We start from the raw sequence: 23,426 nt of genomic DNA, 5'->3' as shown, positions 1-23,426 counted from the left end.
ACCTTAGTACTAAGCAGGATAAATGTCAAAAAATGACATGTAGACATAATTTTGAAATTACAGGAAATCAAAGATTTTTAAAATCCTAAAAGAAGCCAGAGGGGGAAAATACTCATTGAGGAATGAAGTTAAGAATTATATCCAATATCTCCTCAGAAACCATGCAAGCGAGGAGAGGTGTGAAATATTTAAAGTGCTGAGATGAAAAATAAGTCAACCTTGAATTCTGTACCATCAAAATTATCCTTCAGTAATGCAGGGAAACCAAAGCCTTTCAAAGACAAAAACTGAGGGAATTTGTTCCCAGTAAACCTACTGTCTTAGTCCATTTGGGATACTATAACAAAAACCCACAGACAGTTAGTTAGTTTGTTTGTTTTGGTTTTTTGCGGTACGCAGACCTCTTACTGCTGTGGCCTCTCCCGTCGCGGAGCACAGGCTTCGGACGCGCAGGCTCAGCAGCCATGGCTCACGGGCCCAGCTGCTCCACGGCATGTGGGATCTTCCTGGACCGGGACACGAACCCATGTCCCCTGCATCGGCAGGCGGACTCTCAACCACTATGCCACCAGGGAAGCCCGACTTGTTAGTTTATAAAAAAATAAATATTTTTTTCTCATATGTTTGGTGGCTGTGGAGTACAGGTTCCAACATGGTCGAGTTCTCTGGTGGGAACCCTCTTCCTGGTTCATAGCAGGTGGTTTCTTGCTGTGTCCTCATGTGATAGAAGGAGCTAGGGGCCTCTCTGGAGCGTCTTTTATAAAGGGACTAATTCCACCCATGAGGGCTCTATCACCTTATGACTGAAGCATCTCTCAAAGTCCCCACCTCCTAATACTAGCATCTTTGGGGGTTATTCTTTCAACAGAGATTTTGGAGGGACAACACAAACATTCAGACCATAGCACCTGCCTTGCAAGAAATGTTTAAAAAACTTTAGAGATGACAAAAATGATATAGGTCAAAAAGTCCAATCTACATAAAGAAGATCAGTGAAGAAGTAATAAATGAAGGAAAAATAAAAAAGTATTATTTTTCTTGTTCTTAATTGATCTAACATAACAATTTGAAGTAGTAATAAAAACAACATATTCTATTATGTATGCTTATCTGTATGCATGTCTTGTGTGTGTGTGTGTGTGTATGCTTATGCTTTTATATAAGTGAAATGAATGACATCAATAATACAAGGGATTAGAGGGAAGAATTGGGATTATTTTATTATTATGAGGTACACTACATGAAGTGGAAAAAGCGTTACTTGAAAGTGGACTTGGATTAGTTGTCGATGTTTACTGCAAACTATAGGAACAGCTAAAAATATAACTGATATGCTAACAAGATAAAATGGAATCATAAAACACTCAGTGAAAACCACATAAAGCAGGTAAAGAGTGTGAGACAAAAATTCAAACAAAGAGCAAGGGCAACAAACACAAATTAGTAACAGATGTGGTATATATTAATCCAACTCTATTAGTAATCACTTTGAACAGCAGAAGACCAATTACAAGAGATTTTCAGAGTAGGTAGAAAACCAAGATCCTACTATATGTTGTCTATAGAAACTGTCTTAAGCTTCTAAGTTTGTAATAATTTGTTGCAAGGGCAATAGAAAATGAATAGAGGGGGAATTCCTGGTCAGGGTTAGGACTGGTCCAGTGGTTAGGACTCTGCACTTCCACTGCTGGGGGCCCGGGTTCAATTCCTGGTCAGGGAACTAAGATCCGGAAGCCCATGGCATGGACAAAAAAAAAAAAAAAAGGAAAATGAATAGGGGGCAGAAATGCAAAGAAATGAGGTAATTGAGAAAGTCAAAGTTAGCGAACCAAGTCAGAGAGTGCTCACTTTGAAGGTTCTGACTGTGTGACATGGTGGGGTCATGTCAGTGTGGTAAATAAAATGCTTTATTTACTATGGCTTCATTGCTTAACAGTGTCCATCAGCTATTTGTCATCAGACAAAAGAATAATGACATATTAATGTTTCATCATAAAATTATTCATTTCTGACTGGGTTAGAAATGACCTTATGACTACTGGGGGCAAAAGTTAGTTGGTTATCTACATAGATAACTGGAAATCATTCAAGTCTCTGTCATTTACTGAAACATACCCTTGACGCTATTGTAAAGATTCTGTGAATGGAGGTATGGGAAGGACACAGTCTCATTACAGACTATTGCATGAACTTAATCACAATAAATATTTACAGAGTGTATTTAATTTTAGAAATATGCAATCATACTCCCAGTATAGTATGAGGGATTGGAATTAAGCTTTTAAATCCCACCATTGGCATAGAGACAGCTATAGATCAATGGAACAGAATATAGAGCCCAGAAATAAACATGTGCACGTACGGTGAATTTGCTTACACCAAAGGTGTCAAGAATACACAATGAGGACTGGATTGTCTATTCAATAAATGGCGTTGGGGAACAGAGAGACACAAAAGAGCAAAACTGTAACCCTATCTTACACCATACACAAAAATCAACTCAAAATGGACGAAAGATTTGAACACATCACTTGGAACTATAAAACTTCTAGAAGAAAACATAGGGTGAAAGCTCCTTTTCATTTGCCTTGGCATTGATTTTTTTGGGTTTGACATAAAAAGCAAAGATAATAAAAGCAAAAATAAACAAGTGGGAGTACATCAATCGAAAAAGCGTCTGCATAGTAAAGGAAACCATCAACAAAATGAAATGGGAATATACAGAATGGCAGGAAATATTTGAAAATCATACATCTGATAAGGGGTTAATATCTAAAATATATAAAGAACTCATACAACTTAATAGCAAAGTAAATAATTTAAAAATGAGCAATGGAACTGTATAGACATATTTTCCAAAGAATACATAAAAATGGGCAACAAGTACATGGAAATGTGTTCAACATTACTAAATATGCAAAGCAAAGCCATAATGAAATATCACCTCACACGTTAGAATGGCAGTCATCAAAAAACAAGGGATAACAGTGTTAGGATGTTGAGAAATGTGAACCCTTGTCCACCGATTCTGGGAATGTAAATTAGTGCAACTACTGTGGAAAAAAGTAGAGAGTTTCCTCAAAAAATTAAAAATAGAACTACCCTACTATCCAGCAATTCCACATATGGGTATAATTCTAAAGGAAATGAAAACAGGATATTGATATGTGCTCTCCCATGTTCATTACAGCATTTTTCACAATTCCCAAGATACGGAGACAACCTAAGTGTCCATCAGTGGACGAATGGATAAAGAAGACGTGATATATATAGGGAGCCCATATATATATATGAATACTACATAGCCATGAGAAAGAAGGAGCTCTTGCCATTTGTGACAACATCAATGGACCTTTAATGCATTGTGCCACATGAAATAAGTGAAACAGAGAAAGACAAATACTGTATAGTATCACTTTTATGCAGAACCTTAAAAAGTCAAACTCATAGAAATAGAGAGTATAAATGCTACTGGGGTTAAGGGGGGCAGTGGAAGAAATCAGGAGAGGTTGGTGAAAGGAAACAAACTTTCAGGTATAAAATGAATAACGTCTGAGCATCTAATGTAAAACACGATGAGTATAGTGGATAACACTGTATTTTATAATTGATATATGCGTAGAGAGTATTACTTAAATGTTTTCTCTCTCACACACACACAAGATGAATATATGAGGTGATGTCTTAATTAAATAGATGGGGGGATTGTTTTCAATGTATACATATGTCAAATCAGCACGATGTACACATTGGTGTCTTATAGTTTTATATTATAACTCAGTAAATCTGATTAAAAAATAAAATAACAAAATGAAACCATAAATAAGTCAACCCGCCAGACATGTCTTTTTTTTTTTTTTCTTTTTAATCTTTTGGCTGTGCAGCATGTGGGAGGATCCCAGTTGCCAGACCAGGGATTGAACCCTCACCCCCTGCACTGGAAGTGCTGAGTCTTAACCACTAGACCGCCAGGGAAGTCCCCAGACATGTCTTTCTTGATCAAACTAACAAATATCACACCTATTTGACACTTCCTACTTTTAAATTATCTGACAGATTTGTAGGAAGACCCTGATTTGTAGAAAGGGAGTTATATGAATTATTCACTGAAATGAGGAATCCAAACTTATTCCAAATCTTTCAGAGATTTGTATTCCCCAACTCATTTTATGGTACTAGCATAGCATTCTCATAAAACTTATTAAATTTAGCTGCACTTCCAGAATGTAGAACAAGTTAAAAGCATCTCAGTAATTCAAGAATGGTTTAGTATTAGAAAATACATTAATAGCATTCAATATACTAATGAATTATAAAACGTTTATCTTAATAAATGCAGAAAAAATAGATCAATTCACATTAGAAAACAACACCACAACTATGCAGAAAAATATATATATCATTAATTAGTCAAAATGTATCAAAGAAAACACTACAATAAACCAACATTTTAGTAATAAATCAGAGATTTTGGTTTAAAATTAGCAAGCAAACAAGGCTCTCATTATTAGTGCTTATATTAAATATACTGGACATTCTAGCTGGTGCTATGACACAGACAATAAAGAATTAAAATAACTGGAAAACGATTTACAGACCTTTAATTTATATCAAAATGTACGATTATCTACATAGAAGAATTTCAAAAAATTACGTCGTGAATATCTGGCATATTTACACTTCCTCAAGTTTGCCATATTTAAGATTAGTATCCGGAAATAAATTACAATTCTACAAATGAGAATCATAACGGCATGAAGGAAATGTTTTTAAATGTTTGCCTTATAACCAAGAAAAATTTACAAATACTCAGGATAAAATGAACAAAATGTTTCGTTACAGAATTTGCACTGCTGCCCCTGCCATCCTGGGAAGGATTTGTCATCCTAATTCATGGCCTGGATGCCTAATGGCGATCAGCTGCAGAACGCATCCCTACCACCCTTACGTTTGGCCCCTTTTAAGAGGGTCGAGTCACTGCTCTGGCCGTGGACAGGGAGGAGTCATTTCCTGGCGCCCTTTGAGGTGGACCCTGGCCTTTTTTCCTGGAAACTGGGAACTGCAGGATCCAGAGTGCCCTGCGTTGAAGGCTGTGTCGCTGAGCCAGTGAAGGCGCAGAAAAAGGGATTTCCGTTTGGTCACAACTCGTAGGGGACGGGACTTCCGGCCTCCTCCCCGAGGCGGCCATTTTTTTTCTTTTTTTTTTTTTTTTGCGGTACGCGGGCCTCTCACTGTTGTGGCCTCTCCCGTTGCGGAGCACAGGCTCCGGACGCGCAGGCTCAGTGGCCATGGCTCACGGGCCCAGCCGCTTCGCGGCATGTGGGATCTTCCCTGACCGGGACACGAACCCGTGTCCCCTGTATCGGCAGGCGGTCTCTCAACCACTGCGCCACCAGGGAAGCCCCCAAGGTAGGCATTTTAACTGCTCTGGTTCTTCTCAGCTCCGGAGCGCTGTGTCAGGACCGGAGTGACTGGAACGGGAGGTCCGGGAGGAGGCGCTGTCCCCGAGGCACAGAGGCGGATATGAAGTTCGGCGACGCCGCCTGGTGTGCCCGGCGCCAGGCCCGTGAGACGGACCGCTATGCCCGCGTCCCCCAGACTCTTCCGCCGCTCCCGGCCCCGCTCCGCCCACAGTCCGATGGCGGCGGCCTTGAAGTACCCGCCTTAGGTAAACGCTCGTTCCCCGGGCCCTCACACCCCTCACTCCACCGGACATTAAAGCCCCGAGTGCGGGGCGCCTGCTCACATGCCCGCAGCCCAGGCCACGGTGCACAGGACAGTGAAGCGGTCGTGGGTGGGGCCCTGTTTATGACAGCGTGATGGCACGTGGGAGAGGTCACAGGCAGAGGTACCCGCAGATGCGAAGGCTTGGAAATCGGCCTGAGGCGGGAGGATTCAGGAAACCTAGGGTCAGCTTTCTGCTTACAGGGAACAGTGTTAGTGGAGTTAGACCTGGTGTAACCGACCCAGGATTGTACTTTATTGTGAGGATTCTAAAGGCCATGGGGTGTTTCGAATAAAGGAAGATAGTATCTCCCGTCAGAGGTTAGAGCATTCCCAAGAGCCGTTTAAAGGAAGAACAGGGTGGAGAGGGTTGATAAGGACATTGAGGTCCTAAGAGGTTGAATCTTTGTTCAGGGTCCCACAGCTGGTAAGAGGCAACACTAAGCATTGAGGCCCTGAAGTTAGTCAGCCAGCCTGAGGTCACCTGGCTCCAAGGCCAGGCAGGAGAACATACAGTGAGCCCCTCAAATCCCACCATGGACGCATTCCTTTAGGACCTGCCTCTTCACTCAGGTTCTCACGGTTAGAGAAGTGCCTATGGAACCTGCACAGGGAAGTAGAGGGTGTCCCATTGCCTCACCAGCCCTGCTTTCACCCCTATGTTCCCTGGAATTGTGGTGTCCTGAGATGCTTGATGCCATTTCTCCCCCTCCTTGAGTCTGGGGATGCAGAAAAACTCCAAGCCCAGTGTCCCAAGTCCATGCTACAATTATATGGAGGCGTTCCCATTTCTGGCAACCATTGTAAACAGGTGTGTATGGCTAACCCAAGAAATGGTACCAGGATGTGCAAATGCTTAGAGGTAAAATTGAGCTCAGGAATATTCAGGAACCACAGGTATCCTCTCTTTACAGGTAGGAATAAATAGTAGGTGGTTTGGAGTCAGGAGGGGAACAACTGCCTGAGATGTCAGGTGTGCGTTCTAGAGGTTTGGCTCACGGTAGGGAGGGATGTGACCAAGGCCTTAACAGGTTTCATTTGGGTTTAGAATGGAAAACAGACTGTGGGCTTGAGAGAGGAAGGAGCATCATTGTGGAGGCTACTATCATAGTCCAGGTGAGGGTTAATGGAGCAGGGGCGTGCCTTAGGAAATGTGGTTGTATTCTGGCTGCATGTTTTTAAAGGGGACAGCTAGATTTCTAACATGTGTGGTGAGGGAGTGAAACGCAGGGATCAATGATGACCCCTGGCTTTGCAGCTGTAGGGTTGGAAGCTGCATCAGTTGAGATGAGCAAGTTGGTAGTAGGTGTAATATTCACTGGGTTTAGCAGGAGCTTTTTTTGGACCATGTTAAGAGTCTGAGATATTTCAGACACCACTGAATAAAGGCATCAAATGAACATCTAACATACAGGTTTGGAATTCTTGGGAGTGGTTCAGGTTAGAGACATCCAAAATGTAACTAGAGTGTGGACCAAGGTGAATGACCTGTGGCTCACATTAGGAGAGGCAAGCTTCGGGTTGTGGTGGCAAAGCTTTTAGGGGGAGAGGTGTGGAGGGTGGGGTCAGAGGATTGGGTCTCATGCTTGTGTACCTGGGTGATGGTGTCAGCCTTCATAAATGTAGGTAAATGGCCATGAAGATTTGGTGTATGAGACAAGAAATTCTGACAGGTGGCCAGGGCTTCCAAGAGAAGAGTGGACATGAGATGGATGTAGAAGCAAGGGGTAATTCATGCATATGACACTCAGGCCAGATCTGGTGCTTATTCACCACTATATAGGCTCACCAACATTTGTGAGGACTTTGGTAGGGCCTGGGGTGCTTCATTCAACCTGGTATACATGGCCATGAGCAAATAAGGTCATCTGTGAGAATCACTAGGCTTGGGGAGGGTGAGTAATGGGGCTGGAGTATGAATGAAGGTAAGGGAGCAGAGAAGTGTTGTCATTGCCGAGGGACAGGAAGGGCAGCACAGAAGTAGCATGGGACTATGAGTATCTGAGATCCACACGTGGTTCTATTCCTTAAATTTGAGGCAAGGATCAGAGTCATGCAGTAAGGCATTTATAGATGATTTCTGATGCTGCCATTGGGAATTGTGGGAGGTCTGTGGTCATATTGGGTCCTGTTTGACTTTACCAGTTGTACTGTGGATGCTGTCTGCCGAGTTGTGGTGTAAGGCCTAAACCCAATATGATGTGCTTCCTTCACGCTTGGTGAAACCTGGGTGCCCTCAAATGGCCTGAGTGCAAGTTCCTCTCCCCACAGTGTTCCTTCAGATAACGTCTCCTAACTTAACAACCATTTTTACAAAGCAAACCAGGAGCTTCTTTGTATCAGGTATCAGTTCCCTACCAGCACTCAGAATTGTTCAGATAAGACAATCACATCCTCCTTGGAACATCCCAACCCCTTCATCCTAGAAAGGTTCCATCCCACAGCCCCTGTGTGTGTTGTTTTTGCCCATGTACTCCTTTGTGGTGAGTGGTGTCCTATTCTCAGAGGTGTGAATTTATGTGATTAAGAAACTGCTGTCAGTCTCATCGGTCCAGTCTCAGGTGTCATGTGTTAGGCCACCATCATAGCCCTGTGGTGGGGTTAGGAGGAACTGATTTAAATACAAGTAACATGGGGAGGGGAGGGAGATGACTATGGTGTGGGAGAGTGAGGTGTTGGTGGCCATGGTCATGTGTGGCTGTGGGATACTGAGACTGAGGGATGTACAGTTTAAGGAGTGATGTGTGCTTGAAGAGGGAACATGTCTGATGGTTCCAGGGCACTGCATTGATAATTTCAGGATGATGGCCACACCAGGGGAATTGCTTGTCAGGAGGGGGTGGATCCCTTTATGCCAGGCCTATAGCTGAGCTATATGTTCATGCACCTGCCTCTTCTTCTGGTTGTTGTACCTAGTGATCAGTGGGCTCGTGGGGAGAAAACCACACCATGGTCACAGGGCCTGATTGATCCTCTGATTTGGGAAGCTTGGGTGATGGATAGTCATAGGGTAGATGTGTGGGGAAATAGATTGTGACTTCTCAGAAGTGGACTGTTTGTGGTTTTATCTGTCACCATCATGGCAGGTCAGTGTGAACTTTGAAGATGTAGCTGTGACCTTTTCTTGGGAGGAATGGGGTCTCCTTGATGAGGCTCAAAGATACTTGTACCATGATGTGATGCTGGAGAACTTGGCACTTATAACCTCCCTGGGTAAGAACCTCAAACCTTTCCCCATGTCCTGAACTAGTCTCTGCCCTTTCCTTTTCCCCAGAGACAAGTCTGTCCTTTTCATGTCAGGACCATTGTCACTGCTTTTTTCCCCCAATTCCCTAAGTTGTTGCTGTGGTTGGTTGGGCTGAGATGTTTGCACTGCCATCTGTTCTCCTTGAATAGGCCCCATATCTGCTTCTCTACAGCCTTCCCTGGAAGGATCCAGGGTCAGGAATCTTCCACTCAGCCTAATGTATCCCACCATACTTGCCCTCTTCCTTCTGGGTGATGTTGTCCAGATGCATGTCATCCTTGCGCCTCAGATTCTACTTCCTTCTTTTCACTGACATTTCCTCATGACTGCCTGTGCTGGGAATTAATTCTCTGATGTAGACCATGGACTTCTTGCAAGACCCCTTTCCAAAGTTCTCTTAATAGTATTTAGATGTTTTTCTCTGGCCTATGATGTGATGAGTATGGGTCAGCTGCTCATAGGTGGTATCTTTCCCCTGTTATTTTCATCATCCAGGTCCCATACACTTGTTCATTTTGGAAGTGGGGTGGAGAGCCCTTGTTTGTCCACAGGATGGATATGAATTCAGACTCAGCCAAATGGGCTCAAAGGGCCGCTGTACAGTAGCACTATGGGAGTGTATGATAGCCCTGTGTTCAAGTGATACCAGAAATTTGTTCTGTTTGACTAGTGTTTTGATGCTACTTCCAGTGGCCACACCTTATTTTTGCTTTTTCTGCCCCATTCTTAACAGTGCTGACTTGTCAATTCTGCACTGTGATTCTTCCAATTTTATTCCAGCCTGTGGTTAATCCTCACGTCTCTAAACTCCCTGTATCACCCACTTTTCTCACTGCTTTATCTGTGCATTCTCTAACGTTGGCCCATATATTTTCTATAATCAAACATGTACCCATTCTTAAAATGTTCCTGACCAACAGCTGTTCTGTTGCAGTCCCGTTTTCTTGGGCCTGGAAATACCCATCTACATTGCAGTCATGTGTTAGCAGCAGACAAGGTCCTGCTGACAGTTGTTTGTAACTAATTTTTTAACCATCGACTTTAATTTTTCACCCTGCCTCTCCTCCCTATGACACATCATATGGTTGTGTCTTTTCTCTCATGTGGTCTTCCCCCATCCTGTGGCCTTTATAGCCCAGTATTGCTAACAACCATGTCATCAAATTGAACCCAACTCTGTGTTCTTGTAAATAATCACACAAACTCATTCATGTGTTCGTCAGACACACACTGGTGTGTGAGCTCCCCCCTCCCACGGAAATCAACATGTACTTCACCAACATTTCTTGCTTTTAGGTTGTTGCCATGAAGTGGAGAATGAGAAGGCTTCTTTTGAGCAGCGTACTTCTATTCAAAGAGTGTCACAGATCAGGAGTCCCAAGGCAAATCTGTCCTTCAAAAAGGCCCACCCTTGTGAAATATGTGTCCAGATATTGAGAGACTTTTTGTACTTGAATGAATATCAAGGAACACATTCAAAGCAGAAATTACATAGGTGTGAAACATGTGGGAAACAATTGTATGTAAGCATAAACCTTCATCAGCATCAGAAGCAGTGCATCGGGGAGAAACCCTTCAGAAGAGATGTGGACAGAGCCTCATTTGTGAAGAACTGCAAGTACCATGTGTCAGGGAAGCCATTAGTCTTCAGGGTGTTTGGGAAGGACTTCTTGGCCAGCTCTCAGTTTCTCCAGCAATGGGCTACTCACACTGGGAGAGGTCGAACAGCAGAGCTGAGTGTGGGATGACCTTTCAGAGGGGAAAAACTTATCATAACTGGAAAGAATGCACAAAAGCTTTCAGCCCCAAACACACACTTGTTCAGCACCAGAGACTCCTCACTAGAGAAAGATGTTTTATGTGTAATCAGTGTGAGAGAAGCTGTAACGTCAGTCAGCATCAGAAAGTTTACAATGGAGAAAACTTTTGAACCTGGGGAACATGGGATATTATTTAACAGAAAGTCCAACCTCATTGAACACCAGAGAAGTAACACTAGAGATAGGCCTTATGAATGTACAGAATATGGGAAATCATTTACTAAGTGCTCCAACCTCATTGAACACCAGAGATATAACACTAGAGATAGGCCTTATGAATGTACATAATGTGGGAAATCATTTACTCAGTGCTCCAACCTCTTTACACACAAGAGAGTTCACATGAAACGAAAGCCATATGAATGTGATGAATATACAAAATCGTTTAGCCAAAGCTCTACCCTCCTTCAACATCGGAGAATTCACACTAGGGAAAGGCCTTATGAGTGCAATGAATGTGGTAGAACTTTTACACAAAACTCTGTGCTCCTTCAGCATCAGAGATTTCACACTGGATCAAGACCTTATGAATGCACTGAATGTGGAAAATCCTTTGCTGTAAACTCCAGACTCATTAAACATAGGAGAGTTCATACTGGAGAAAGGCCTTATAAATGCAGTGAATGTGGAAAAACATTTTGCCAAAGCTCTTCATTCCTCCGACATCAGAGAGTTCACACTGGAGAAAGGCCTTATGAGTGTGGGGAGTGTGGAAAATCATTTAGGCAAAAGCCCAACCTTATTCAACATTGGAGAGTCCATACTAGAGAAAGACCTTATAAGTGTGGGAAATGTGGGAAATTACTTAGCAACAAGTCCCATCTCATTGAACACCAGAGAGTTCACACTGGTGAAAGGCCATATGAGTGTGGGGAATGTAGGAAATTCTTTAGCAAGAAATCCCACTTCATTATACATCAGAGAGTTCACACCAGGGAAAGGCCATATAAATGCAACGAATGCGGGAAATCATTTAGCCAAAACTCTGCACTCCTTCAACATCAGAGAATTCACACTGGAGAAAGGCCTTATGAGTGCAGCAAATGTGGGAAAACTTTTAATCAAAGCTCTTTGTCAACCAGAGACTTCACACTGGTTCAAGGCCTTATGAGTGCACTGAATGTGGAAAATCCTTTGCTGATAATTCAGCCTTCATTAAACACAGGAGAATTCACACTGGAGAAAGGCCTTATGAGTGCAGTGAGTGTGGGAAAGCATTTGCCCAAAGTTCTTCAGTCCTTCGACATCAGAGAGTTCACTGGAGAAAACTCATAAAAGTAAAGAAAATTTGGGAAGTTGGTTAGCCCAAGCTCTGTTTTTCAACATCAGAGAACTCACACTGGATCAAAGCCATATAAGTGCTGTGAATGTGGGAAATCCTTTGCTAAAAACTCCAGGTTCATTAAACACAGGAGTGTCCACACTGCAGAAAGTCCGTATGTTGTAGGAAATGTTGGAAATCCTTTACCTAAAACTACAGTCTCATAGAACACATAATGTTCACATTGGTTAATGGGCTTACGGATGTGATAAGTGTGGGAAACCTTTAGCCAAACTAGCCTCATTTCACACTGGAGAGTTCACAGCCTTCAGTCTTATTTCATCGGATACCACAAAGTTCACTTCAGAAAAAGAGTAGTTGTGCAGGGATGGATTGTTCAATATAACACTGGGGAGATCCCTTATGAGGGTGCTATCTGCCAATACACCCAATAAACCACTTAAATTCCAGGTTTATGGGAGCTTCAGTGCATTTCTTAACCTGCCCAGGCACTTACCAGGTTTACATCATTGCCAGTTCCATAGCAAAAGCCATTTCACCACTACTATGTGGCAGGTGCTCATGATGTGCATCATTGAACCACCCCACCGAGTCCAGGGAAGGAAACCTTGATGTTGTCTTGTTTGTGGGAGTCTTTATAATCCTGAGCACTCATTCCTTTCTAATTTGTTTGATGGGTTACCTCACTGATCTGACCAATTTTTGGCCTAGAGGACTCTGCTGGTGACTTGCAACCGGGACTACTTTTTTCAGGGATGTTTTTAGTCTCACGTGACTGCTGTGATGGGATTTTCCTGTGCTTCATGTCTCCAATCCAGGAATAGCCTTCTTCCCATTGTACTGGTTGGTGTGAAAATGGAGGCCTTACTGTTTAAGCTCCTTTAATCTCGGGATTCTGTACACTGTGGTGATTTGAAAACAACTGAGTTGTGACAACAGGGCTGAAGAGCTTTCTTGTGGGATCCCAAATTCTGTGTACCTCAGAGGGAACAATATGATGTAGAGTATACTTCTCTCTAGTTTTGTCCTAGTTGGCATTGCTGCCCAAGGCCTCCAAGAAAAGACTGCAGGGATGTGATCCTTATCTGTAACCTGGATGCGTTGGTATTTTGTTGGTTCAGAGGTCAGTCTGTAGAGGGGCTGTTGTGATAACCTTTGGTGCTTCCTAAAGCAAGAAGAAACTGTCTTGTTCACAGGGAGTATTGCATTGTGTCCAGGTGGTAAAGGAAATCTGTTTCCCAGGTCTTGTGTTGGAGCCATGTACCCTCATGTCCAGAATTCCAGATAGTGGCAGCATAGGTTATATGATTGTATGGGCAGGGAAATCATTTGTTACAGGGACACTGGTTTTATAGGGAGGGGAATAGACTGCCACAAGATTGTTGGAATGTGTCTGTTTTGAACGGACCTCCACAATGTTCCAGTCCCTATAGCTATGAAGGATGAGCAGGTGCAGAAATTCTCATGGCCTCCAGAACTGTGTATTTTGTGTAGGGAGGCTGTTGCGAGAGGAAAAATTTATAAATGTTCTGTGGATTCCTGTAGCATGTGTGTGTGTTCACCTCAAATCTCTTGCTGTGTAGGAAAATGAGGATAGTGAAGATGAGTTGTGCCCTCTGTAACCCAGCCTGCATTCCCATTGAATTTGGTGGAAATTGCCTTGTTGCTTCTGATATTTGCCACCACTAAGGCAAGGTATCCCTCCCAGACATGAGGAAAGAGTTGGTGGAATCAGTAGAGGTTTGCCAAACTAATTTTCCAGAATTGTAGGAAATCTAGCTTTCTGTTTTGAATCATATTTTCAGAGCTTTAGTAAGGTATAAGTGACATACAACAAACTGATTATATTTAAACTTAACATTTTGACAAGTTTTGACATTCATGTAAATCCATAAAAGCACCACCACAATCATAATAATGAGCCTCTCCATCATCCTCTGTTTTACTTCATGCCCTTTAATAATGTCTCCTTCTGTACTATCTCTGCTCTCCAGGCAAGCATTTGTTTACTTTCCATTATAATAGATTAGCTTCCATTTTAGAATTGTATATGATTCTACTCATAAAGTGTTTACACTTTTTTTCCTTTGAGTAGCCTCATGTGGCTTACTCATTTTGATAGTCATCAATGGTGCTTAAATGAGTAGTTGGTCTTTTTTTTTGTATTGCTTAGAAGTATGACAGTTTGTGGGTGTACCACTATTTGTTTATTCTTTTGTCTTTTTATGCATATTTGAGTTCTTTCCAGTTTCTGATTGTTGCAAATAAACCTGCTAAGATATTTGAATTTAGTTCTTCGCATACATGTTTCATTTATCTTGTGTTAATTTGGCGGTGGGGGGTGGGGTGGAGGTGGGGGCGGGTGCAATGCCTGAGTTACAGGGTAAGTGGGTAGCTAACTTTTTAAGAAATTGCAAATTGTGATCTTTTGTATTCCTGCTAGCAGTGTATGAGACATACAGTTTTTCCATATCCTTGCCAGTAGTGGGTATGGTTAGCCTTTGAAAATGTTAACCTTTTAAATAAGTCTGTAACTGTATCCCACTATGGTTTAGTTGCCTTTCCCTGATGTTGCATGATGTTGAGCATTTTTTCATTTGTTTACAGGCATACCTCAGAAATATGATGAGTTGGGTTTTAGATCACTGCAATAAAGCCAGTATCACAATAAAGCAAGTCACATGAAGTTTTTGATTTTCTAGTGCATGTAAAAGTAATGTTTATGCTATACTGTAGTCTGTTAGGTGTACAATAGCATTATGTCTAAAAAAAATACATACCTTAATTTAAAAATACTTTATTGCTAAAAATGTTGACTATCATCTGAGCCTTTAGCTAGTTGTAAGGTTTTTGCAGTAGTAACATCAGAGATCACAGATCACCATAAGAAATATAATAATGATGATAACGTTTGCAGTATTGCAAGAATTACCAAGATGTGACACAGACATGAAGCAAGCAAATGCTGTTGGAAACATGGCACCAGTAGACTTGCTCAATATAGAGTTGCCAGAAACCTTCAATTAAAAACAAACAAACAAACATCTGCAAAGTGCAGTAAAGCGGAGTGCAATAAAACAAAGTATGCCTGTATTTGCCAGTTGTATGTTGTTTTTGGTAAAATATCTATGCATATCTATTGCTTGTTTTTTAAAATGAAATTTGGGAGAATTTCCTGGTGGTCCAGTGGTTAGGACTGCACTTTCACTGCTGAGGGCCCAGGTTAGTTCTCTGGTCAGGGAACTAAGACCCCGCAATCTGCAGCCAAAAATAAATATATAAATAAAAAGAATTAAAAACAAAAAAAAGAATTTTGGCAGTTTCTCTCTCTCTCTCTCTTTCTCTCTCTCTCTTTTTTAAGGAGACAGGCTTATTATTTATTTTTTATTTTTTTATTTTTTTGTGGTACGCGGGCCTCTCACTGCTGTGGCCTCTCCCGTTGCGGAGCACAGGCTCCGGACGTGCAGGCTCAGCGGCCATGGCTCACGGGCCCAGCCGCTCCGCAGCATGTGGGATCCTCCCAGACTGGGGCACGAACCCGTGTCCCCTGCATCAGCAGGCGGACTCTCAACCACTGCGCCACCAGGTAAGCCCTTATTATTTATTTTTATTTGTTTGCACCCAGTCTTAGTTGCAGCAGGTGGGCTTCTTAGTTGCAGCAGGTGGGCTCCTTTGTTGTGGCATGTGAACTCTTAGTTGCAGCATACATGTGGGATCTAGTTCCCTGATCAGGTATTGAACCTGGGCTCCCCACATTGCGAGCACATAGTCTTATTTACTGAGACACCAGGGAAGTCCTAGCAGTTTCTCTTTTTTTCTAGCAATTAAGAAGATAGTGAAACAACAAAAACTTATGTTGGAACTTTATTCATTCTTCAGTAATGTGACTTCTTTGCTATAAAAATTATTGTTTTTGAATACGGGAGTATTTCATAAATATTTTGTGTACTGTACACAACGTAGTGGCCACATACAGCATCTATTTTTTAAGTTTAATTGTTAACATTCTTGATCACTTCTTAGGTCTAGATATTCAGCACTGTCAAGCCATGATTTGTAGATCTGAATAAATAGGCTTTGAGTGTTCTCATGTGGTTGGCCTTTATTTCCACAGGTCTTAGGACACATTCCACAAAATACGTGTAGTCAAAATTCTGTGTTATAAATTGATTTGAAATAGTTTTTGACTGTGATTACACAAGTATTTATTTCATACAGCATTTAGTTTGTTGTATTTCATTTTCTATTTTAGGTTATTGACATTTTAGCAACTAATGGATCCACTTAAGAAGATACCCTTGACTAACATCTTTCAAGGAGGCATTGTTATTCTAAATTGCATTTGGAAGCCTCATCACACCGCGTATAGAAAGTGGGCCATCTGTTAATCAGAATTTCCTCCCCTCCCCTCCCCTCCCCTCCTCTCCCCTCCTAGTATCACTTAGGGGGACTTGCTTCAGATAATTTATGAATAAGTTAAAACTTCCTCACTGGTCAATCTGCCTAAATCTTACCCCTTTTCTTCTTATATCCCACCACCTTTCCTTTCTTTTCTTTTCCTCTTCAGTATTCTCCTAAGCTGGCTCAAGTAGCTCAGTGTCCTTTTTTTTTTTTTTTTTTTTGCCAGGCAGCACCCTAACCAGGGATCAAACCCGAGCCCCCTGCAGTGGAAGTGCGGAGTCCTAGCCACTGGACTGCCAAGGAATTCCTGCTCAATGTCCCTTGAATTTGCAATTTCCACATGGAGGAAGCCCTCCTGCATGGACATTCAACTTGGTTGTGTTCTAATCTCTGGCATTGTCAAAGACTTCCTAAATCCCAGGTTGGAAAAGAAAGTTTATTAGAACATTCATTTCTGTGTACACACAGTCCAGGGATCAGTCACTTCTTTTGACTGAGTTGAGAAAAACAGGAATATCGGTTGAAAAATCTCTTAGACGTTTCCTGAAAAGGATTTGAAGATTAATGAAACTTTATAGAGTTTAAGGATTAAAAACAACACAACCGAAAACAAAAGTTTTGAAAAAGACACTGGAAAATGTAAGAAATTATACTAACCTAGTAAAGGAAAGAAATATTAGACTTCTAATGATTTTGATGTAGTCAGCTCTTTACATTGCTAAACATAATCTTGCTCAAAGCTGTTTTCTCAAGGAAAAGTTGAAAAAGTATAATTTTTAATAATGGCATTTACTTCTAGGTTACCAGGTAAGAAGAAACAGGAAACTCAGAGCTTTTGCATAATTTCAAGTGTCTTTAAACATTTGGTTTATGTATATAGATATTTATAAATTATATTTTTGAAAGTTTCTACAGTATCCCTACCAGGATGACTTTTTTTTTTTTTTTTTTTTGCGGTACGCGGGCCTCTCACTGTTCTGGCCTCTCCTGTTGTGGAGCACAGAGTCCGGATGCACAGGCTCAATGGCCATGGCTCACGGGCCCAGCCGCTCCGCGGCATGTGGGATCTTCCCAGACCGGGGCACGAACCCGCATCCCCTGCATCGGCAGGCGGACTCTCAACTACTGCGCCACCAGGGAAGCCCCAGGATGACTTTTTTTTTTAATGTACTACATTTATTTTGTACAATACAGTGGTTACAAGTAACCAGATCTATCTATACATACTAATATAGAAGCCCAAGATATATGTAATAAGTGAAAATACAGAATACAGACAGCTTGATATTTTGTATCAAGACCAGAAACACCAGAACAATACCATTGTTTAAAAACACCAGAACCCTAATGGGTTCCCATAAGGGAACCCATTGTTCCCTTATGACACTAGGTGGCCACGTGAAGGATGGATGGGTATATAGACTCGCGGTGCTGGCTGTCTCTGTAGAGAACAGGAGGGAACAGGACAGCGACAGCTGCTTAAAGGAACTTGGCTTACATCGCAATGTGTTATTTCTTTTTTCAAAAAAGGGGGGGAATATTACTTCTGGGTGGCAGGGATGTGGACGTTTATTATCTGTCCTTTTTGGTTACTTTCCAACTTTTCGTCTGCAGTGAACTTCCTCTGCGCTCAACCACATGCTCTGCTCCAGCACTGGAACGAACACTGGCAGCGCTGGACACACTAAGGACAGCATGATCCTGAACTTGAAATATGACTACACGTGATTTTAGCCTTAACTGACAGCCTCAGTCCTACCCTCTGTGAGCTGAGACTCACAGCATTCATCAATATGATAATTTAAAAGCAAACTGCATGGAAAACACGTTCTCCATTTACATGAGGGCCTCAGAGGGACCCATCTTTTGTACAGAATTAAGGTAACCAAACTCCCTTTTCTCCAGTGCCATCTGGTGGAAAAGAGAGGAAACCTCATCTGTACCTTCCACAAAAAAACCACGGTTCTTTTCAGTGAAGCCCCTCTTTTATTCTGGGGCTACTGTGAAGCAACCGTTTACTTTCTTTAGTGCCACCTTCAAACTAAATTCTTCAGCTTACAGCTTAGATAAGAAAGATCTGCTCTTTCCTCTTCCTCCACTCAGATTCCTTCTTTAAAAATTTTGTAATCAGATGATGCTTCTTCCTCACGAGACTATTCTGCAACCACAATTCACATTCATCTGCATCTCAAACCCTGCAGAGTAAACAATTCCAACAGTTGATTTCTGTATTAAACATTTAGTGTCGTTTGCTTTTACATAAACTATGACGGCAAGCATTTCTCCTTTAAAGAACTTTTTGAATATAACATATTTTCACATAAATATGGAGTGGAAATTACAAATAGTTCCCTCTTCCAAGAACTGGATGAGACAGTAAAAAAGAAAACATACAGTATCTTACCAAGAGCCAATAAAATAGGCCAGATTTTTCAGACATTAAAGAAAAATACCAAAAAAACCAGGACATTAAAAAAGCAAAGCAAAAAAAAAAGTAACAGGATTATTAATCCCCCAGTTTGCAATACTCAGTTCCTTCGTCCATTTACAATCCAGAGATGTCACTGAGCAGGGCAGTAAAATTACCCTGGAAAATTCCAACTGTACTCACAAAAAAGAAGTCAATTCTCAATGGTTTTCCATTAGTGTTTCATGTGACTCTGATTCCATTCGAGCTTTATAACCTGCTATAACGGACAGCTTTTTAACTGTTTCCAAGTCTGCATTAGCAGAGAGTGGAAATAAAGTCAAAGGCACTCCCTCAGAGGTTCACATTTGTTAGATTTCGATGCAGATTTAAATTTAGTGAATTTTGGTCACCCCGGTCAGGTGGCCCTGTAGGTTCACACACACACACTGGGTGGTTGGTTTCACTTCTCCTTTCTCAAAGTTTATGATAAAGACACTCATCCCTGTATTGGGGCTGACTGATGTGAGTTCGGACCTGCTCAGGGTCACCGGGAAGGAACACTTAAGGTCGGTCAGGAAATAATCCAACAGGCTTCTCATGTAGGCGCCGTGACTCACAACTAAGACACTGGCCACTAACCCTGGAACGCTGCTGTCCAAATTAAACTTGGAGGCACACTTTTCCCCTAAAGGAAATATCTCTGCCAAAGAACTTTCCAGACAGTCGCTCGGGGCTTCTTGGGAAATCTGTTCATTCTGACCTGCTTCTTTCAGGATCAGCTGACAAAGAAATTCAAAGAAGTCTTTTCCACGCATTTTCACCTGGTCCAAAGTCTCTCCTCCGGGCGGTGTGAACACAGGGCACTCCTGCCCAACTGCTTTGGCCATGGCCCTTAGCTCACTCAGCGGCCAGCCTTCTGCAACCCCGTATTTACTTTCTCGAAGTCTTGAATCATACTTTACTGTCATATCTTTGCAAAATTTGCTCTTCTCCAAAATTCCATGCACGGTCTGCTTTGTCCTCATGAGGTCACTGGAGAAAATGTGAGTAAACTTCATGTTATTAAGAAATATGCCAGCAGCAGCTGCTTGTTTAAATCCAGTTTCTGAAAGAGGCTCATCTATTCCTTGTCCTTGAAGGATTTCTCCTTGTTAAGTCTTATTTCTCCATGCTGGACCACTGTCAGAGCGAAGAGCGTCATCCCGCCAGCGCCGGGACAGAGCGAAGCAAAGGCCGCGCACGCCGCCTGAACGTCACCCGCACTCCGCACAAGCCACCCGGCACTGCCCAGGATGACTTTTTGAACAAACAACAGTGATTTCATAATTTCAATTTTAAAACAGAACGTACATCTTCTACTACCATGGGAAAAAAATTGTCACAGTATTGTAGTTTATAGAAGACTAAAATTTAATTTCTAAAGATTTGAAATTTACAAATATACTACATTGGGCTTATGGGTCAGCTAAGTTAATATCTCCACAAATAATTGTGTCTGCTCAGTTCAGCATCTTGACACAAAGTGTCCTTCATTCTCTCTCCACCCTCTACCTCAGTTTCCTGAATGCTCACACCCCTTCCCACTACTTGTCCTTCACATGTACTTTTCCCTGTCTTTGGTGTATTCTTCTCAACACTCTACAGTTAGTAAGTCACCAAAGAATAAAAAAAATATATCTTCAGAGGATTTTCCCAGAGCTTTTAGACTCGGTCAGGTGCACTGGGGTGGTGGTATGACATCAGGCAGGGCCTGACTTTTCCGTGTCTCCTTGTCCCGAGCTGTACGCGAGGGGAGCAAGGATAATGCTTATCCTCTGGAGCTGTTAAGACACGCAATGGGCCAGAGCGCATCAGATGTTTTGCACCCAGCTTGTGCTCACATGAATGGCATCTGCTATTGGTTTTGTTAGGCAGTTTTGGCGCAGACTCTTTACAAGGTATTAACTTTGGATGAGTGCCTTCAATAACCCAGACCTCCAGTTTTCTCATCATTAAAAAAGAAAAACATGAATTTGACAATAGAGGAATGCTTACCCTGGAGAATGGTGAAGATTGAAAGAGCTAATGTTTAACATGCTTAATACTAGTGTCTTATCAGTCTGTCTCTTCTGTATAGAATTGATGGTTTTCATGCAGGGAGCACCAGGGAAGTGCTCACTTGTGCCCAGGAGGCCCTTGTTAGGTCTAGAAAAGATGAGAGCCCCAGAGAGCAATTCCCAGGATGCTTTTTCATTCTGGTTTGTCACACAGGTGGAGAGGAATCCTAGTTTCTCATTACTGCTTTTATGTCAGAGATCTGCCTTTTCAGGACATGGACCTTCTCAAAGAAGGAGCCTGGAAACAGGACCGTGTTGGCTGTTGGAAATTATCAAGTTGTTTCCCAGTTGAGCTAGTGTTTTCCAAATCTTCCTGAAACACTTTCTTAGTGGATTCAAGTGTCTGCCTTGCTTGTGACAGTTTCCACCTTACATTCCTTTAGGGTCTGAATCTGCAATTCCTTTCAGTATAGTAAAGTGTGGAGGTTACTGAAGGACTTCAAAGTATTGTTCTCTCTCAATGCTCCTCTTTCTATTACAGATTTTAAAAGTTTTCTTAGTTTTCGACTAGGAGCCTCTGTATAACTTTGAGCTCCCCTCCGCAAAAAAAAAAAAAACCCAAACCTTAAATTATTTCTTACGCCAGCCTAGGAAACAAGAGTCCACTTCAAGAGGCAAAGAGCTTATTTGAGATCAAAGAATTGCAGTTTGGGGCACACAGGTTTAGGTAGAAACCCAATTATTGTCTCAATTACAGGAGAGGGGTTTTTATGGCAAAAAGAGGAAGATGAGGTAAGTTGCGCAAGATGTAATTGAGGGACTTCCCTGGTGGTCCAATGATTAAGACTCTGCGCTCCCAATGCAGGGGCATGGGTTTGATCCCTGGTCAGGGAACTAGATCCGGCATGCTGCAACTAAAAAAGAAAAGAAAGATCCTGTATGCGGCAAAGAAGATCCCGCGTGCCATAGCTAAGACCTGGCGCAACCAAATATGTTTATTTATTTTATATTTATTTAAAAAATAGATGAGGTAATTGATTGGGTGATGTGTTCATTGGTAAACAGATGAGCTAAAGCTAGGTTTGTACTTCATTGATTATTCAGGTGAAGTGTTGACCTGAAACGAATAGGCTGCCAGATATTTCTCCAGCAAAGATGGGTTTATTTGGGATCAGCTGAGGATTGCAAAGAATCTGTAACCATCGTGAGCCACTTGAAAGCCTCTACCCAGCTAGGGAAGGGGAATGATTTTACAGTAAAGAAAAGGAAGTTGGGAGGGCTGTAGTAAACAGAGTCTGAGGCTTTTCATTGGCTGAGTCCTTGACAAGAAAGAAGAGCAGTCTTTCTTCTTCCTCTTGGGTTCTGCTATCAGTGCAGGTCATGAGAGCTCCCCCTTGTGGTCTCCCAACTCTATTTAATTGAAGTTTCTGTTTTTATTTTATTTTTTAAAATTTTGGCTGCGTTGGGTCTTCGTTGCTGCGTGCAGGCTTTCTCTAGTTGCGGCGAGCGGGGGCTACTCTTCGTTGCGGTGCGCGGGTTTCGCATTGCGGTGGCTTCTCTTGTTGCGGAGCACAGGCTCTAGGCTCAAGGGCTTCAGTAGTTGCAGCACGTGGGCTCAGTAGTTGTGGCTCTTGGGCTTTAGAGCACAGGCTCAGTAGTTGTGGCGCACGGGCTTAGTTTCTCCGCGGCATGTGGGATCTTCCCGAACCAGGGCTCGAACCCGTGTCCCCTGCATTGGCAGGTGGATTCTTAAGCACTGTGCCACCAGGGAAGTCCAAATATTCTGTTTATTAATTTTTCACATTCTCCTCCTTTTCTCCCCACCCCCGTTGCTGCGCCAGGAGGGTTGTGGGATCCTAGTTCCCAGACCAGAGACCGAACCGGGCCCTTGGGTGTGAAAGAGCCGAGTCCTAACCACTGGACTGCCAGGAAATTCCCACCTCCCATGTTGATCAGGATCTTCCTCTGAATGCATCACTGATCATGAGTCAGGTTTTCTAGTTTCAGTGGCTTTTTGTTCCTCTATGTCAGGAAAGACATTTCCTGGGTGCAGTGTCTCAAGTCCGAGGAAAAGTGCACAGATTAGAAACCTATTAAGGTCACATTCAAGTCTTAGGCACTTTTTATCTGAAGTCCATGTTATCAAGATCATAAACATTGGAGATCTTATGAAGCATTATCCTACCACCAAAGGGTTGGTGGCAAACTTCTAACAGGCCTGGTCCAGATATCTTGGGAAAGCTGTGTCATCAGATGTCCTCTGCTTCAATTCTGGGAAATCTTTCCTCTCAGGTCACCAATGATGTGCAGATCCAGTCAGGGTTCAGCACTTTCTTTAGGTGTCATGTGAATCCAAGAGTCTGTTCCTTGTAGTTTGGTGACACAAGGGCTGGGTAGCAGTACTTGATAGGGGCCTTCCCAGCCAGGTTGAAGAGCTTTCTTCTGGAGGTGTCTTTTCCAATAGATGAAATTTCCAGGTTGCAAAATGTGATGCTTAAGATATTTG

At 42.3% G+C, this 23,426-nt stretch overlaps 1 protein-coding gene and 2 pseudogenes across 1 annotated transcript; 2 read left to right on the top strand and 1 right to left on the bottom strand.

The window, feature by feature from the left end:
• The first annotated feature begins 8,738 nt into the window (after positions 1 to 8,738).
• On the top strand, positions 8,739 to 10,904 carry LOC111170069 (zinc finger protein 587B pseudogene; annotated as a pseudogene).
• A 217-nt stretch (positions 10,905 to 11,121) lies between these two features.
• On the top strand, positions 11,122 to 15,442 carry LOC149744530 (uncharacterized). The gene is given in 2 exon segments (XM_089902008.1): positions 11,122 to 11,848; positions 11,851 to 15,442. Coding segments are annotated over 2 exon segments (960 nt in total). The 5' UTR covers positions 11,122 to 11,133; the 3' UTR covers positions 12,096 to 15,442.
• Positions 15,443 to 17,655: 2,213 nt separating this feature from the next.
• Positions 17,656 to 20,499, bottom strand: LOC149744529 (fructose-2,6-bisphosphatase TIGAR pseudogene; annotated as a pseudogene).
• Between the last annotated feature and the right edge of the window lie 2,927 nt (positions 20,500 to 23,426).

Source organism: Delphinapterus leucas, chromosome 20, assembly GCF_059928025.1.
Source record: "Delphinapterus leucas isolate spDelLeu-1000000601 "Yukka" chromosome 20, BTC_Dleu_Yukka2, whole genome shotgun sequence".
Taxonomy (NCBI): Eukaryota; Metazoa; Chordata; class Mammalia; order Artiodactyla; family Monodontidae; genus Delphinapterus; species Delphinapterus leucas.
Note: the sequence above shows the minus strand (reverse complement) of the source record. Positions and strands in the feature narration are given on the sequence as shown.